We start from the raw sequence: 17,747 nt of genomic DNA, 5'->3' as shown, positions 1-17,747 counted from the left end.
AGTGAAATAAAACTAACATGCAAGCATTGATGGGTAATAGTCTCAGAAATCTAAATATAATTTTATTTTAAAGTATATGAAGTTATAATCAGGCCATACTTTTCCAATACTAGTACTCCACAAAATCAAGTCCAAACCTACACCCAGGAAGGAGGGACGGAAGAATGGAGGAAACAGGGAAAGAAGGGAGGATATCATCTTTTTATTTCACATAAGGAGAAAATTACTAGAAAGATATCAGTTCTCAAGAATATTAAATAAATTATCTAGGACCTAAAAAAATCTATGCTCTTATTGTGATCACAACCAACTTCTGCTGTGTTGGGCCTGGGATGCTTCAGCAGCTCCAGCCACTGCCATTTGAAAGACCCAGAAAGCTCTGGTTACAGCTGGGTGCTTCTGGTCCTCACCTGGTATAACAGACGCCAACAGCTACTATGGCAGCTACCTTTGAAACATTTATTCTGCAACCTTTCTGGAAGATAGAGACATTCTCCCTGCACTCTGGGCTGAAACCCATGTAAATTTTTCCTAAATCCGCTCCACAAATCTCCTTTCGCATGCAAATCCATAAATCATCATAATACTGACAAAAGAATTTAACCAACACAAGAAACTAATACTCATTCTCTTGAAAGCCCTATCCAGGTAAAACTGCTGGAACCTCAGGCCCGCTTTCAAGGCTCTCTTCAGAGCTTAACCTGCTGAATACCAACGTGACCACCCAGTCTTCTGGGATGCTCAATTAATCACTCCAAGGTGGACCAGGTAGCTGGACCTGCAGGTCATTCCTACCTCCTCGTCCACATTCTGGATAAACCTGCTTCTCTGGGCGCATGGAATCACACTGACTTCTAGCTCATTCACAGCAGCACAAAACCGAACAAAGTGAACAGTAGAGAAACAAGCAGTACTTACTGAAGATGGCAAACCTGGAGGAACTTTTCGAACTTTTTTTGTCTGTACCTCTGAAAGAAAATGAAGATGAGGTGAGCTCTCACAGGCCCATTTTCCAAACTAAAATACATGATCCCAGGAAGCCACTGAGATTAGACCAGAATTTGTTAAATCATTCCCACAGCGCCATCGTTACCACTATCACCTTTAATTCTAGCAGAGATCAATTCTGCCTTGTTCATAAAAATAAAGATGCTGTATTTAACTTGTTACTGCTGCTTCTTCTTCTTCTTTTTTTTTTTTTTTTAAGGTTCCTTCTGTGTGTCGCCAAGAGAAATCCAGAAATAAGCAGACACCAAAAAAAGTTCTCTTGCTGCTATACATTGTTAACGTTATCTATTTGCCCAGTGGGCTACTGGGGAGGGGGCCACCAGCCTGACAAGCCAAATTTTAGGGGGTTTTGGGAGAAGGTAGAGTAGAAATAGGGTGAGAGGGTGGAATTTTAAAAAGAAAAATGACACTCAGGCATTCAAACAGAAGAAGACCTTACCCATGGCACTACTGTGAAGAGGCCTCCGTCGGGGGTTATTGCTAGAATACTGATAGTACTGGGAGCCAGGTTTGGTGGGCGAAAGGGTTCCTGGATTGCCCATATCCATGTCCCCTCCAAGGAGACTCTGCTAAAAGGTTAAGAAGAAGAAACAAACACATAAGTTTACTTCTTGACATTCACCACCCCTCAACTGATTGCTAGTACTATTTAGACCCAAGCAATAGAGAAAACAGCATCTGCTGAGCTGAGACAATTACCAAAACACAAACCAAAAAGGAAAAGCAGTCTAGGAAGCGATCCCCAAGTTTACCCATTTGCATTCTTCACTTTTGAGAGGGAGGTATGATTCCCTTTAAACCACGTATTCTTTAAATCTTTTCAGATGACTCATGTTTTAATTTCATATGAAAATGGCATTTCTGAAAGATGGGTGTTTTCTTTCTCTAGACTGAGGCTCATATCTGGGAACTATTCATGCCCTTCCTTCACAAGACCAACAAGAATCTCATTTTTCGAACTTGCCCCGGCTGCGCACACTGGGGCAAGTGTGCCCGATCCACACCAGTAAGAACCCTGTCCCTCTGCCCCCGCACGCCATGATCCTCCGTGAATCCATACAGCACCCACAGACTTGAAAACACCAGCTGAACCAACTTGCATCATTTTAGAAAAAGTAGGCATTCTAAGCTCACAGGAACAAATCAAAGAACTTTAGAATGCTCTCTTGAGGACTATCGGAAGCTAAACACATCCCCACAGATTAAACATTTACCTGAATACTAGAAAACTTTCACAAATATCATTAACTTATCACAGTGTGACAAATTACTACACTTTCAAAAATGATGACATCAGAAAGATTATATAATATCACATTTTCTAAATGCTACATAGAAACTTACCCATAATATATAAATCGCCTGATTATACTCTGCATTGAACACATTGTTCTTTTAATTATTCTGATATGCAATAAAACAAGTGTAGATAGTACCATTTATATTAAGAACAAATTTACTGTTTAATAAAGAAATTTTAAAATTAAGTACTAAAAATCTAACTTTATCGTTACTTGTAATCAACTTTTACTGACTGAACTAATTACTGTCCTTGATAAAGTACAGAATGTGTTTTCCCTAATCTAAATTCTAATCACCATGTCACTCACAACAGACTTAGGGATGCTTCACTAACACACTATTCACATGCAAAATACTCTAAATAGGCCAATTATGACTCTGCCCCTGTTCCCTGGTTAACCCGCTGAGAACTGAAAAATTTCACAAGGCAGTCACCAACTAAAACAAAGGGTCCTTGTTTTAAATTAAGACAGTCTTTTTGATTCCTAAATAGCTCAACAAAGTGGCATGTCCTCTAGTGAAAGCAGTTGGTCAAATATGACCCATAAGCTGGAAAATCAAAAATTCAAACCTCCCCTTTCCACCGCCATATCGCTAAATATCATAGAGTCCTCTCTACTGCGAGGGGTTTTTGTGAGTGTTGGATGAGTAATATATAAAGGACTAATCAGCTGCTGACAGGCCTGCCGTCACTGCTCCCAGTGCACGACTTTTTCAAGGGGTACATAAAAAACATTATTTTAAAATAAAAACCTGAAGATGAGATATGAAAGTTGAAAGCACATACTGAGTAATCGTTGCTAGCATCTTAAGATTTACCACATAAATAGCTGGTAAAAACCGATTCTTTGCCAGATGAAAACCTGACCTCTGCATGCTCAACCACTGCCTCTCAGGAACTTCAGACAGACACTGAAATGCTGCCCCCCAGGGCAGACTGAAATGTAGAACTCACTATCACAAAGTTTTCTATCAGCTGAGAATCTAACAGTACAACATCATTTTTTTTTTTTTTAATATAAGTTTAGGAGCTTTATTCAAAAATTTAAAAATTTCAACCTGAAATTTCACACTGGGCAATTTTTATTAACAAAGTATGTATATTTAAGTCTTCCAAAGTTTTCTTTGACATTTCCAATGAGAAAGCTTCAGATGATCTGAAGTCACAAGCTCCAGACAGTTTGGTAAATCTGAGTCTTTATTTCATTGGAAAAAGGAAGTTTGAAAATGATATTATTATTATTATTATTATTATCATCATCATCATCATCAACAACAACAACTCATTTTGCAGCACTGGGGATCAAATCCAGGCTTCCTGCATGCTAGGCAAGTCTCTACGCTGAATTACATCCCTAGCCCCATGGAAATCATATTATTGATAACTTTGTATTTACCAAGAGTATAAGCATTGTATTGACAGACATTACCCTATTTCTCTACTTTTATTTTCCCTAAATAACATACAAAATATGCAGAAAAGGGCTCAGCAAATAACCTGAGATGCTTGTTTCTCTTTTTAATGAGCCTAACCACTGGTTAATTCCTGTTGGTCTTGGTGGCAAAGGTTTCACTCTCAGGAAAGTAAATGCATTTAACGGGTCAATCTAAAAGCAAACACGCTTGTTACCCTGGGTTTTAACAGCATTCACAATAGAGTTGTTCAAAATATAAAATGATAGCCGAAAAACAGCTAACTGGTTGTGGCTGACCTCATTGTTGTTCATTTAAAAGAAAATCATTTCATGGGCCAGTCATAAATAAATCAACTCTTGCATATGCAGCCACATGAACTGTGCACAATACAAAGACCAGATAGCCCTTCATCACACTTAGTGGCTCCTGCTAACCACCCACCCCCGAAAAAAAAGCACATTCCTGTTTCTTTCTCTTTAAACCTGTTTGTTCCTATTTCTTTTTCACTTGGACAATAGAATCATTCTTCTAAAGCAACAAAAATAAACATTTCCTCACACTTAAGGGGATCCTAATCACCCCCTTAGGGAAAATGAAGATAAAAATATATGTGTTCTTATTGTAAAGTATACTTGTAAAATGAACAATGACCATTTACTATTGTTTGGTCTTTATGTCATACACTTAACTCTTTGTAGCCTTGAGGGGGGGGAAAAGTTCCACTGGCTGAAAAGCCTGACTTTGTGAATTTAAAAAAGTTAATGGCATTTAATCTAAAAATGGAGAAGGCATTCATTTATGAATTCATTATGAATTCATTTATGAATTTACCTACATGTATCTACAGCTCTGAAGACAAGTTTATGTTTAATGAAAGTCAAGTTCGGAAGCTAAGTCTACTTTCAAAATGGGCCAATTCGTCCTTGCCTTAAATAGGATTATAAAGGCTTTAGGCTCTTCACGTTGTGCAACCTGGCTCTGCGGTTACCCTGGGTCCCAGGAGCAAGCAGACTAAGTCTGCCAGGAAACACTGGAAACAAGATGTGGCCTCTCAGAGAACTAACCTGTAAATCTTACACCCATGGGTTAGCATTTTGCTTAACTGTCTGCAATTTGATGAGACAAGCCCTTCCCCCTGTTCACTCCTTTCATCCACAGGCAAACAATCTCAAGACTTGAAATACCCTACCCAAAGAGTAAAATACACTCACTTTTTCAACCGGCTTTCAATGTTTGAGATTCACCCCCTGCAACCCATTCTCCAGCAAAGAGCCAATTTTAGCATAGCCATTCAAAGGCCAAAGGCAGCATTCTTTGAGGATCTGTTTCAATTAAAATTTTTGTTTGTTTTACATCAGATCTGGGCCTCAGACTGTCCTTCTCACACTGTCTCAATCCTGCCCCTATTGCTTTTAGGGGGAGCATCTTAACATCCTTGATCAAACACTAAACTTTGCTTATGCAACCAGGAATGCAAACCATGAATTAAACTTAAGAAACAGAAAAGCAACATATATCTCAAATTAGATTTATAACTGAATGGTAATCAAAAATAGAACTAACTGCTTGAAGCTTAAATTATCAACTTTTTTTTTCTTGTTAAACTAAAATCATCTCGCTCTGAACTATTATTTCATTTCAGTCAGCTCTTTAAATGTAATGGGTGGGTGGTTCATTTCTAAAAAGGAAGATTATATTTACCCTTAATTATAGATATGAGTGAGATCAGAGTACGATGAACGCTGCTTTGGGGGTTTAAAATTAATTCATCTAATAGGTGAATGACCTTGAATGTTAGAGTTGGGGTCTGGGATGGGGGGAAAAAAGAAAAAAAAAGTGGAAGGGTTAAAAAAAAATCTCTGGGGAAAAAATGTGCCCCTGGTTTTTGGGGCTTTCTCTGATTTTGCGTCACTGCCATCACGGTGTGATCAGATATCAGACACAACATCTTGGGGGGATGTTGTAGAACAGAGAAAAGCAGTCTCAGATGAAACCAGATTAAGCTCCTTTTCTGAACTATTGCCAAATGCTTGTGAGTCTAATTCATGTTTGGGTATTCTAGTACTCACACAGCTGCAATTCCATTGTTTCATCACAAACCTAAGTGATGTATAGTGGCTTTGTATGGTGAACTGACTCTAGAAAGCCAGGGATTTTTAATGTTAATATGGAAATAAATTCTGAACTAGAAAACTTATGAACACTGGATATTTGTGTAGGTACCCCATAGAGTTTGCAGTGGTACATGCAAAATACACAGGGAGAGAAATCACAACTTGGATTTGTTCAAAACACTTTTTTTTTTTTTTAAATCACAACTGAGGTCATTGCTACATAGCTAATTCTGCACAGAATTGGGTTTTCAAAGACACTGCTGAATAAGATTCCTAGCAGCTATGGGGAAGTTTTTTGCAAATCCCTGTCGAATAGCTGCTGCTGAATTTGCCATTCTGACCACAGAAGGGCCATTGCTGACTTACTATAGTAGCAGGAGGGGGCGATAATTTTGCTGCTGTTGGCACTTACTCTGCAACCTAGAATATATCTTGCACCAAAGGGTAATGAAGAACACAATATTTCCACCTGTCCACTTTTGAACTTCAAAGCTCAAAACTGAAGGTCAGTCTTTGGACAGTCTTTATTCCTGATCCCCGAAGACTCTGGAAGGCACCTTTCTAGTTTATTTAGATTTCTGCCCTATGCTTGGTTTCAACAAAAGACGACTGGGGAAACTTGGAAAGACAAGATGGTAGAGATAACTTTCATTATCAGGGACTTAACAGATTGTCAATCTGTTGCAGGGAAACGCAAATTATTGACATTATCATTTAGCAAATAGTTTCTTTGAAGGGCTACTGGTCAGTGATTTTTTTTTTTAATTTCTATGTTAAACATGTAATGCACATTGTATTTCGTAACAAGTCTCAAGTCGAACTCCAGTGTACAAGGAGGAAAAGCTTAAGGTAAGCAGATGAGTTAGAACCCCAGCTCAGAGTCACACAAGCAATGGGATTACGGGTTAGTTACACAATTGCTCAAGACCACACTCCTCTCCTCTGTAGAAAGGTCCTAGTAAAACCTGTACTATGGAACAGTTATCAGATGAAATAACACATACAGAATGTCCAGCAGAGCTGGTGCACAGCCTAAGCCCAGGCTCCCTTCCTCCGTCCTCAACTCACAGACTACATTAGAATCACTGATTATTATTTAAAAGATTCATCCAAACTGTGAACAATTGCCAGATCCTCTATTCCACTTTCAGATCAAAAGTCCGCACTATAATATGACAGAGAAGTAACTACAAAAGCTGAAAAGGAATTAAATATGGGAGTCTATGTAAACAGTGGTGGTAGTCTCAAGGCCTAGATCTACACTGGCAAAAAGAAATGACTAGCTTTCCCCCTCATATTTAATAAAGATCTCGATAATTTGAGTTTAAGTGGCCATTTTCCTGGAACTGCCACTAGGATTACTTCAGTGGCTCATTTAATTTTGCTTTTCCAGGCATGAGCAAACTGCTACTGTTAATTCAACTATATGTGAGATCAAAATTAGTTAACAATTAACCAACTCAGTATACAAAAAAAGGAATGTTCCGTATGTGATAAAATTTTATCCATTGTGATGTTAAATAAATTAAAATTTTTTTACTGCATTAACTGCTGATAAATGAAGTACAGTATAGTCCAATTTTGTATTTTTCCCCTTGCAAAGTCAATTACAGACATTTAATGAGTATATGCGTGTTTACATGATACTTATCAAGCACTTTTTTTTAATCTTTTGCTTCTCCCATGAGGTGTCTCTCTCTCTCTCTCTCTCTCTCTCTCTCTCTCTCACACACACACACACACACACACACACACACACGTAAATCAATGAATACACTCCATCTCTCTCTCTCTCTCTCTCTCTCTCTCTCTCTCTCACACACACACACACACACACGTAAATCAATGAATACACTCCATAGTTTTGTTTGGGAATCTGCATAACTCACAAAGAATTAATGGACCTTGAACAAAATTATTTATTTTAGTAGTGATTATATTTTAACAAACATTCAAAAATTTGAAATACATTGTCTTTCTTTATAAAGAAACACAACACCTTATATTTAAACGCCATAATGTGATGCAAAGGTTGCCATGGCAACTATTACTTAATGTATAACACAGTAATAGTCAAGTAAAAACTCATGCATTTTGGTATGAAAATTACAACTGCCCAAGGGCTGGCAAGATTTATGCATTCACCTATTTGACTACTTCTCAAATTAAAAAAAAAAATACATTATTTATTGTATACTCTAAAGTGAGAAGGGTTTGCTGTGGTTTCTGAAAATCCATTCTGGAATCCCAGGTCATTTATTACATATTAAAAAGGGGATTATATTTGTTGTTGGGAAGGGAGAAATTTACCAAAGCAAAACATTAAAGCAATCAGAAATTTAGAATAAAACTGGATTTGAGAAAATCTTAGGTAAACAATACAGAATTTAAGACACCTACCTTCCTGTCAGTACAAGCTTCTTCTCAGTTCAGGAAGTTCATTTAATATATAATTCAATAAATAGTGATTTGAAATCGTATAGCCACTGCTTGCCTTAAAATGTTTTCCTTCAGCAATTTTGTGCCAAAGTAAAAATAGAACAATTTGAATACACCCTGTTAATGTACCAGGAAATTAGCACCAACTCTCCCATAAACATAAACATGTGGCTATTATAAACGTGCTAGGAAGTATATTTGGCCATGTTACTATTTAAATAAAATAAAGGAATATCAAACTGTCACATGTCAGTCTTCATCATGTTGGGTGGGAAAAGTTCCATTTCAAGGTTATTGTAAATGTCTGCCCCTCTGGGGAAGAAGCTATAAAAACTATTTTTATGTGACTGTCCTCTCTGGGAACAGGGACAAGGGTCTCCTTAAGGCTGCTTTCCCAGCACCTCATCGAGGTGCTCAACTCTCATCTAATGGCCCACTTTATAAGATATCACACTAAAATAAAGGGTACCAAGATCTTCACCCATACGTATGGTGACAAGCCTACACAGGATGTGAGGAAATTAAGACCCCGTGGATGGTAGGAAAGGCATGTGGCGTCTTCCCTCATCCTGAAACCCTGACCATCCTTCAGGAGCCAGGCACAGCCTCCTGATCCACGTGCATTCACTCTTCACCGCCCAACATTCTTTTTCTTAATGTGTAGATCATCAAGAATGTGTGGCATGTGGCCAAACTAGGTTACAAGCTGGTTGGAAGAGGAAATGACATCATTCGTGTTGTAACTCACGGCAGTGCCTAGCAGAGAGCATTGTCATGGCAAAGGCTCACTAAATATGGAAGTGAATGCAGAACTATTGCTGCCGATCAAACCAAGGACTTAAATGAACTGCTGTGCTCTCATTATTTTAGCCTCAATCCATTCCTTTATACATTCCAATTGCTGTTGCTGCTAATACTAATAGCCACGGTAGTAGGAGCAGAGGCCAGAGTCATAATGTGGAGATGGAGGAGGACGCGTGTGACTCCAAGAGCAGGGGCCAGGGAAGTGGGTGTAGTCACAGCTACAACTACCTGAATGAGTGCTGAGCGTCAGGACAAGGACAGGCACTTTACCTACAAGCAAGGCAGCTGCTCCAGGCAGATGGGGCCATTTAGAGTGGTTATGTGACCTGGCTGAGGCCAGGAGGCTGGCAAGCAGAGGAGCCAGTCAGACTTGACTTTGATGCCCATGCTTATTTGTCTACTCCACCCCCCACTCCTCTTTCTATTTGTGCACTTGATTTTTATACCCCATCCCACCGTCTGAGCGTCACCCGGAGTTGCCTGTTCTCATTGGTGCATCTTAACATCCACTAAAAGCTCATCCCTGCGGGTGGGATACAGCTCAGCACTAGAGCAAGTGCTGAGCATGTGTGATGCCCTGGGTTCAACCTCCCTCATCAAAAAACATATAAATAAATAAATAAAAATTGGGCGGGGAGGAAAAAAAGGACAAGTTCATCCCTGACACTGCCTGCAGAGGAGCAAATCAAACTCATGAGAATAGGGCAGGCCACTTACCTCTGGGATAACCTGGACAATCTAACATTGGTAGCTTCAGGCTCCTTGCCTGGGAAATGATGGTATGTTGACTCCCACCCACTGTGAGCATCGACTTAGAGAATATAAGTGCCTAGCACGGTTCCTAGTACTTACTGAGCATTTATAACTGGATAAGAAGTAGTCATTGTACTTGTTATAAAATATCTTATGATAGATTAATGCACTACTTTATTATATAAGACTGCAAGTTTGAAATAACTAGTAAGATGTATTCCACATTAGTAATACATGCATGTATTATATACATTTGCCACAGGCCAGGGAAGGCCAGGCTGAGGAGCAACATGCCCTCTCCACAGCTGAATCTTATTCTTGCGCCTGAAAGCTCCCACTGCCTCTACTCCTCTCTCCATAGCCTCCTGTTCCTTCCATCTAAAGTTGATTTCCACAGTGTGTCAATCATCTTCCCTAATGAGGTTCAAACTATTGTTCTTCTCTTTATGATCATTCCTCAGGATTATTTCGTCCCCACCACAGTTGTCTCTCATTTCAGTCCTCTTCTTCCCTTCTAGACTTTCTCTTCCACTTGATGTGAAAATCTCAACGGTGGCAACATTCATCACCCTGTACAGAGAGTCACTGTTTATGCGTCTGATTTCTCCCTTCTGATCTGTGGGTCCCTCAGGGGCAGAAAGTGAGCTCCATCATCTTTGCGTCCCTGGCATCTGGCAGTGTGGGGCCTTGGTTCATTGTATGCCCTCTGTAAATGCCAACTGGCTGAGTTAATTAACTGTGGAAGATGCTTACACGATTTCCACTGCTACTGTCATGAAGATGACTTCTCCATCTCCGTCCCAGTAGACACATAACTCCTGCACCTCTATGTTCAGTGAATCTCGTCCTCAGCTCGTCTCTTTCCACCCCACAAGTGCTTCATGTAAAAACCTAAAATCTGACTCCTAATGTGCCAAAGGCTCAACACATCTTCTTCCACAAAACTTCTGCATTCAACTTATTCCCTCAGCCCTTTAAGGGATATTTGAACCGTCAGCATTTGTAAAGTCTAAGAAGGAATTAGTTGGACGCTTATCTGAACACAGGTGTGAAGGTCTAACCTTTGTTTCAATCTATGATTCGTTTGACTAAAAAATGGTTAAATGTCCCTAAGTATACTGGTTGTTCAAGGGTTCTTCACTCACCCCAAAGCCAGGTTCTGGAGAGAATCTGAACAGCTGGGGAAACAGGCACACTTGGGAGGAAGAGACTTCACCATCCACACACCTCCAACAGAGAAGGCTCCGGCAGAGAGGAACAAAGGCCAGACAGAGAAAGCCATGGTGCTAGGAGCCTGCGAGGGATGTTATTCTAAGGAGCTCAGCACAGGAAACAGACTAGGAAGAGTCCCAGCAGCGGGCCAAGAAACTGCCCTCCTTAGGGCCATCTTGACATCACACCCAGCACTTAGATTCTACTTTCTTAACTGCTGACACCAAATTGGCTTTGATAAAATCAAAAACCACAGAGATGGCAGAGTAGACAGAATCAAGACAATCATGACAACAGTAAGTACCTTTATACATCTCACTCCTGGGTTTAAACCCAAAGGACTTGAAAACAGCATACTACAGTGTCGCAGTCACATCAATGTTTATAGCAGCTCAATTCACAATAGCTAAGCTATGGAACCAACCTATGTGCCCATCAACAGAAGAATGGAAAGAAAAGGTGGTATATATACACAATGGAATGTTACTCAGCCATAAAAATAATGACTTTATGACATTTGCTGGAAAACGGATGGATGTATAGACCATTATGCTAAGCGAATTAAGCCAATCCCCAAAAAACAATGGTCAAATGTTCTCTCTGGCATGTGAATGCTAACACACAACAAAGCAGGGGCAGACAGAAGTTCAGTAGATTAGACACAGGGGACAGGACTAGGAAAGACAGTGGAATGAATCCCACTTTATTTTCCTACGTTCATATGTAAATACACTATAGTGAATCTCCACATCATGTTCAACCATAAGACTGGGATCCTAATTAGAAAAAGATGTACTCCATGTTTGTATCTCTATGTCAAAATATACTCTACTGTCATATATAACTAAAAAGAAAAAAGAAAAAAAAACTGAGCTCCAAAATAACACAAAGTTTTGAGACATTTGTTCCTATGGAGGGAAATGGCCTAAATCTTTCTTACGAGACTTTTTTTTGGGGGGTGGGGGCAGGTACAGGGGGTGATCTCAGGGGCACTCAACCACTAAGCCACATCCCCAGCCCTATATTGTATTTTATTTAAAGACAGAGTCTCACTGAGTTGCTTAGTGGCTCTCTTTTGCTGAGGCTGGCTTTGAACTTGCAATCCTCCTGCCTCAGCCTCCTGAGCTGCAGGGATTACAGGTGTGTGCCACAGCACTAGGTCAGAGATGGCTTTCTAAAACCCAGAGCTGCCCTTGTTCCCTCAAGCTCACAAACACTGAGCCCCACTCCATGCCCACAGCCAGGCTAGCCCCAGGGCTCCTGTCAGTCCTGAAAGGCGTGAAGTCCTTAAGCTGCCCGGAGCACCTGTCATTAGCCCACAGTTATCCTAAGCTCTAGGGACATGGTAGCTCCTCACACTCACCTCAACGTGGCCTGAGAACAGTCCGAGCCAGACGGAAGGACCTGTGTTTCTGCTGCCCTCCTTGCTCTCTCAAGCCTTGGCACCTTTACAAAGGCTGAGTTCTCTCCCTGGAGGCCCATTCTTCCCATGCCACATTCCCAAGCCACTTCCAAACAACTGTGATGACCAGACCCAATGTCACCCTCTTGGCTGCTCCCTTCCCAGCACACCTGAGGACTGCAGGTCCCTCCTGAGGTTCACTGCCACTGCCCCTTCACAGTGCCTGGGTGGCACAGGCAGATGAGGAACCTCCCCACTCTGGAGTCCCAGGCAGGAGTCTGGAGACACCACTGCGTACTGTACGGCCAACGCCTACCCCACGGCCTCAGGTACCTCTCAGGTCCCGTGGCTTCCTTGAGTCCTCACAACCCCGTGAGGGAAGATCTTATTAATCCCACTTTACAAAGTGGCCAGAGGCAGAAAGAAGCTAAGCACCCACCCAAGATTTGAAAAATATGTTTCGAGGAATGAGTAACCAAACTGTGTCTCTTCCACTGACGTCCCTTGTGTCTTTTGGATTCTCATCATTCCTGGTCACCTCACATGGGACCTTCTCATCATGTGCTGGGACACCCCCCCCCCCCCATCGCCCAATCGCCTTCTCTCTTCTACCTCCAACCACAGTCAGCTTCAGAGCTCCCAAAAGGAATGCTGACCCTGACCTCTGGGAGCCACTGCCCTTCCCCCTGGAACCCCAGCCATCCCTCTCTGGAAACCCCATTCAGAACTCGCCAATGTCACGTGATCTTTCCTCTGGAGAGCAACTGGCCTCCAGTTATTGCGTTTACTGGAGATCCATGCACCCAACTTTAGAAAGCAGCCTCAACGCTGTGTGAGAAAGACGAGACTAAAACAATGAGCAGACAGGTAACTTTATTAAAAAAAAAAAAAAAAAGCTAAAATAAGACTGCAAATTTTAACTTTCCTTAGAGAATATTCTGGAGCATTTATATCTATAAATACTCTCTTTTCTCTCTAAGGATGTAGGACAGGTATATTTTTATTATGTGTTCCCATAATACCTCATTATAAATATATTTAGATATCCAGCATGTGGCACTGACTTGCTCAACTAGTTCAGAAGCCAGTTTAACAGAAAAATTTTTTTAAAAAAAGGATTCAGCAGAATAAACACTTCCAAAAGATGGAAATAATCTTGTGTATCAATTTTTAAAAGAACCAGATACTTTAATTTTTCACACAAATATTCCCCAGAAAAGTACTTGCATAAAAGTAATCTGAGGACTCAAAATTTAACTTCAGACTTTTAAGGCAAAGCCAAACCAATCTCAAATAGAGGAAAAATGAGTGTGTATTGCACAGGAGAAGAACACAATTCTAAAATGATTCTGAAGCTTATCTGGAAAAATTAAACAATAATAGTTAAGATTTTTCAGATGAATTTTAGTTGGGAAACTATACAATATACACCATGTATAAAATATATATACTTATATATATATTAGAATAAATTAAAACAATACAGAAGTGGGGCCAAAACAGGAAGTATCAGAGAGATTTATGGTAGAAATATCACATAAAAATCAACAAGGAAATGATAAATTGTTCAATAAATGGTACCAAAAGTTTGCTCATCATTTGTAGGGGTGAAATTGAATTTTATGCTTTATGCTTTCTGCCAAAATATATTTATATGCAGAAGTTAAAATGTAAAAGCAAGAAAATAAAATGTAAGCAAAGAAATATTTAATTTTAAGGTAGAGACCTTTGTTAGCTATGACATTAGATCTATATATTAGATCTATACAAATTAGAGGAACACATTGAACCCATGGCTACCTACTTGTTTTCAAACCATTATTCACCTCATGGGGGGGGGGGGGGGAAGTTGGGGAAAACCTTTGCAACAAATACTTCAAAGGAAAGATTAATATCCTTAATAAATAAAAAGCTCTTAGACTGCAATAAGAATAAAACCAAACAGAATGATGAAGAATATAAACTATTCCTTTCAAAAAGAAGAAATTTGAAATTTGGCCATAAATACAGGAAAAGCTGTTTGGCAAGTTAAAAATAACACAAATTTCAAACTGCCAGTGAGGAAGTTCACTTCCATAGATGGCTAAGAGGAATGTAATCTGGTATAAACTTTCTGGATGGCAATTTAAATGTACAGCAAAATTATTCTTAGTTTTTGATGATACTGGGGGAATGAACCAGGAGTGTGCTGCCTATAAGCAACATCCCCCAGCCCTTTTTAAATTTTGAGATGGGGTCCCATCCAGTTGCTCAGGTGGGCCTCTAACTTGCTATCCTTTTGCCTCAGCCTCCCAAGTAGTAGGTGGGATTACAGGCATGTGCGTAGCCCTACAAGAAAATTTTAAAAGGACATGCCCTTTGACTTAGAAATTTCAACTTTAAAATTTTACCCTAAGGATAAAACCAGGCAAATATACAAAAACATATGCACAGATATTCATGACAACTCTTTATGTTTGTGAAAATTTAGAAAAACCTACAGTAGTTCTGTTAAATAAATGAATGAATATGAAATAATGTGATAAATTTACATGGAATGAAAAAAGCCTGTCTTTGAAAGGACCACTGTGGGGTCTATTCTTCTAAGAGCCTCTGCAGGTTTAACCTCTCTCCCACCATCAATCAAATCATGATGTTTAATAGACTCTTTCATACTCTGGCAAATTCTCTGGCTTACGTTTGTTAAAAGTAACAGTCTTGAGTAACTTCACAGAGCAGAGGTAACTTCAGACAGTAGGAAAAGGCAAAATAAAGATGATCTTCATTTCAAAAATAATTCTTGAGCTTTAGTTACAACATAATAAAGACCAACCTGATTATATCTGTGCATGCATCACTCATGTGAGAGCAGCCAGGGGAGATGATCAGATACCCAAGGGCTTTCTATAGAATGTACTGCAAACAAGCTTTTTTGAAGTAGATATAAAATGGACAAAACTACTTCGTGCATTTTAAAAAACAGGGAAGTTAAATTAACTTTCAATATGCAGACTGTGCCATTATTTATAATATACTAATGCACACATTAAGGGCTGGGATTCGCTGATATGTAGATTTCCCCAAAGCTGAGCCTCAATTTCAGTTGTAGCTTATTTTCCTTATTGCTTTTCTACCAGCATGGTTCCCTGTAGGAGCACTGGATAGATGCCCGCATTGTGTGGGTGACAATGACTTCAGAGCACATGGGGGGATGCAGAGGTGAAGCCACTTTCTAACACTCCTCCCTAGGCAACAGCACACCTTGTCCAGAGCACGTCCCTCTTTCAACTAAGCAGGCTTTGGGAAACAACAGTCTGAAAGTCTAAGAAAGCTTATTTCTAAAATTGTTTTTAAAAAGGTTTCTTAGCCATGTGATAGGACTTCTTTATATTTCTCTGTGTGCTGTGAATGAAAAGGAAGTCATTTCTCTGATGGGCTTAGAAAACTGCTAAGAGTGATATTTATTTGTTATTTGATGGGTTTTTTCCTTTTTCAGAGAAAGGTAAATATTTATTTATTTGTTCATTTGAAGGTCCATAATCTCTTCTTCTCAATCCTGGTACTCCAGGGGCTCTGAAAACTTTTTGTAGTGTTATGACCAAACCTGAGCTGAACTGATATGAGGATATCTATCATTTTTTAAGAAAATCTTAGTGTGACTATTCACATGATTAGCTACAGAAATTATAATCTATTTAATTGCTTGATGATGCTTCAAACTCCACTGTGAGTTCCATAGTACATGTTATATGCACCATATTAACTTCCTAAAATGCAAATAATTGCTAAATTATGAAATACCATGACCCCAGGGTTCTAAATAAGGGACTGTGGCTTATAAAAGTCTTTTGTATTGTGCTTAAAGCACCATATAAAAAGAAAATTTATGAGTCATCTTTTAATTACTTCTGGAGATATCCTCAATGCCTGAGTACTTAAAGATCCCTAAGAATATCTGTACTTGACCTGCTTACGTTAGTGCTTGAACATGTCCAGTTTACCAAATCTAGGCCTATGAGGGAGACAGTGCCATCCTCTGCAGTTTGCCACATGTTCATTTTATATTTGCTGGTGAGCAGTTTCATATTTAGGCCTCTTCATCATACCTGTTAAAATTTTTGATTTTAATTTGTTTTGATTTTGGGAAACTGCTAAACTGGACATTTAATTTCACTGCTCTTTGAAGAAAGTTCTGTGTAGCTCCAATAAGAAGTGAGTCAACCACGCAGATTTCACTTGGGTGGTACAAAGGTCCCCCGCCATCAGGACCCAACATGATGTTTGCTCTCACATGGAGGTTCCATATTTAAGGAATTGTGCATATACTGTCCTTATCCAAACCTATCCTCCATTCTCCTCCTCCTTTCACAAACATAGACAACTGTCATTTCCATTCCTTTGCCTGAATGGTCAATACTGAATAAGAAGATGGAGGAAACTAATGACAACTTTTTCACAGTCCAACCAAGTTTCAGGTTCCTTTTTTTGGTAGCACTGTCACTAACGCAAATAATACCTTTGGAGAATATGGAAATTTCTTTAATAAACACTTATCATGTTCCAGGAACTGTGCGAAACACTGAGGACAAATTCCAGTACAATGTACATTTATGGATGTGTATAAAAACATAAACAAGATAGTGCAGTTTCAACACTTTCCTCTTCTGGTAAGGCAGCTTAAGTCTGTAAGACATCCCATACATTCGGACAGAAGACAGAATGTAAAACACAACAATAACAAAAATTGCTATAAAATATGCAAAAGGAATGGTGTACAGGTGATTAACCCCCACGTAAGAAGATTTTAGGAGAAATGAATTAATTTGTGACTAATTTACAACCACCAAACAAAAAATCATAGATTTTAAAACCAACAAGCTATAAATGAGAATTTTTATAACTGAGAGATCCAATGGGCAGCACATGAATTCACTGATCAACTTAAGCATTGTGAACAATGATGACCAGCTATGATCTGTCTCTTGATGTGAAGCAAAATGATGTGTTTAAGATCAAAGAAGGAGGAGGCTGTCGGCAGCACCATCATCACCTAGATCTCATGAATCCTCTAGGTCCACCTATTCCTTTACAGGAAATGTGGAGAAGAGAATAGCATGCTGAAAGACAAGAAAGCAAACAGCCTAATCCAAAAAGTGGGACATTCTACAGGAAAATTACTCCAGTTTTGATATTTAGAAGGGAGGGGAAGATAGGGAAAGCTGTGAATTTTAAAAAGACTTAAGAGCCATGATGATCAAATGCCATGTCCAGTCTGTGACATGCTAACTGTCAAAACACACTCGGAGGACAACTGGAGA

At 39.5% G+C, this 17,747-nt stretch overlaps 1 protein-coding gene across 17 annotated transcripts in view; it reads right to left on the bottom strand.

Annotated features, from left to right (window-relative positions):
- Tcf4 (transcription factor 4) overlaps window positions 1–17,747 on the bottom strand; it is a 346,604-nt gene that overhangs the window by 122,764 nt on the left and 206,093 nt on the right. For 10 of the 17 annotated variants that reach the window (XM_027949012.2, XM_027949014.2, XM_071602722.1 and 7 more), the window contains 2 exons: window positions 1,448–1,577; window positions 919–968 (listed from right to left, as the gene is read on the bottom strand). The exons of 2 other annotated variants lie outside the window; for them this stretch is intronic. In XM_027949012.2, coding sequence (XP_027804813.1) covers window positions 919–968; window positions 1,448–1,577 — 180 coding nt within the window. The remainder of the gene's footprint in view (window positions 1–918; window positions 969–1,447; window positions 1,578–17,747) is intronic. 5 more of the 17 variants (XM_071602723.1, XM_071602725.1, XM_071602737.1 and 2 more) reach the window with 1 other exon arrangement.

The sequence above is a fragment of the Marmota flaviventris genome, chromosome 16 (genome assembly GCF_047511675.1).
Source record: "Marmota flaviventris isolate mMarFla1 chromosome 16, mMarFla1.hap1, whole genome shotgun sequence".
In the NCBI taxonomy this organism is placed as follows: domain Eukaryota; kingdom Metazoa; phylum Chordata; class Mammalia; order Rodentia; family Sciuridae; genus Marmota; species Marmota flaviventris.
Note: the sequence above shows the minus strand (reverse complement) of the source record. Positions and strands in the feature narration are given on the sequence as shown.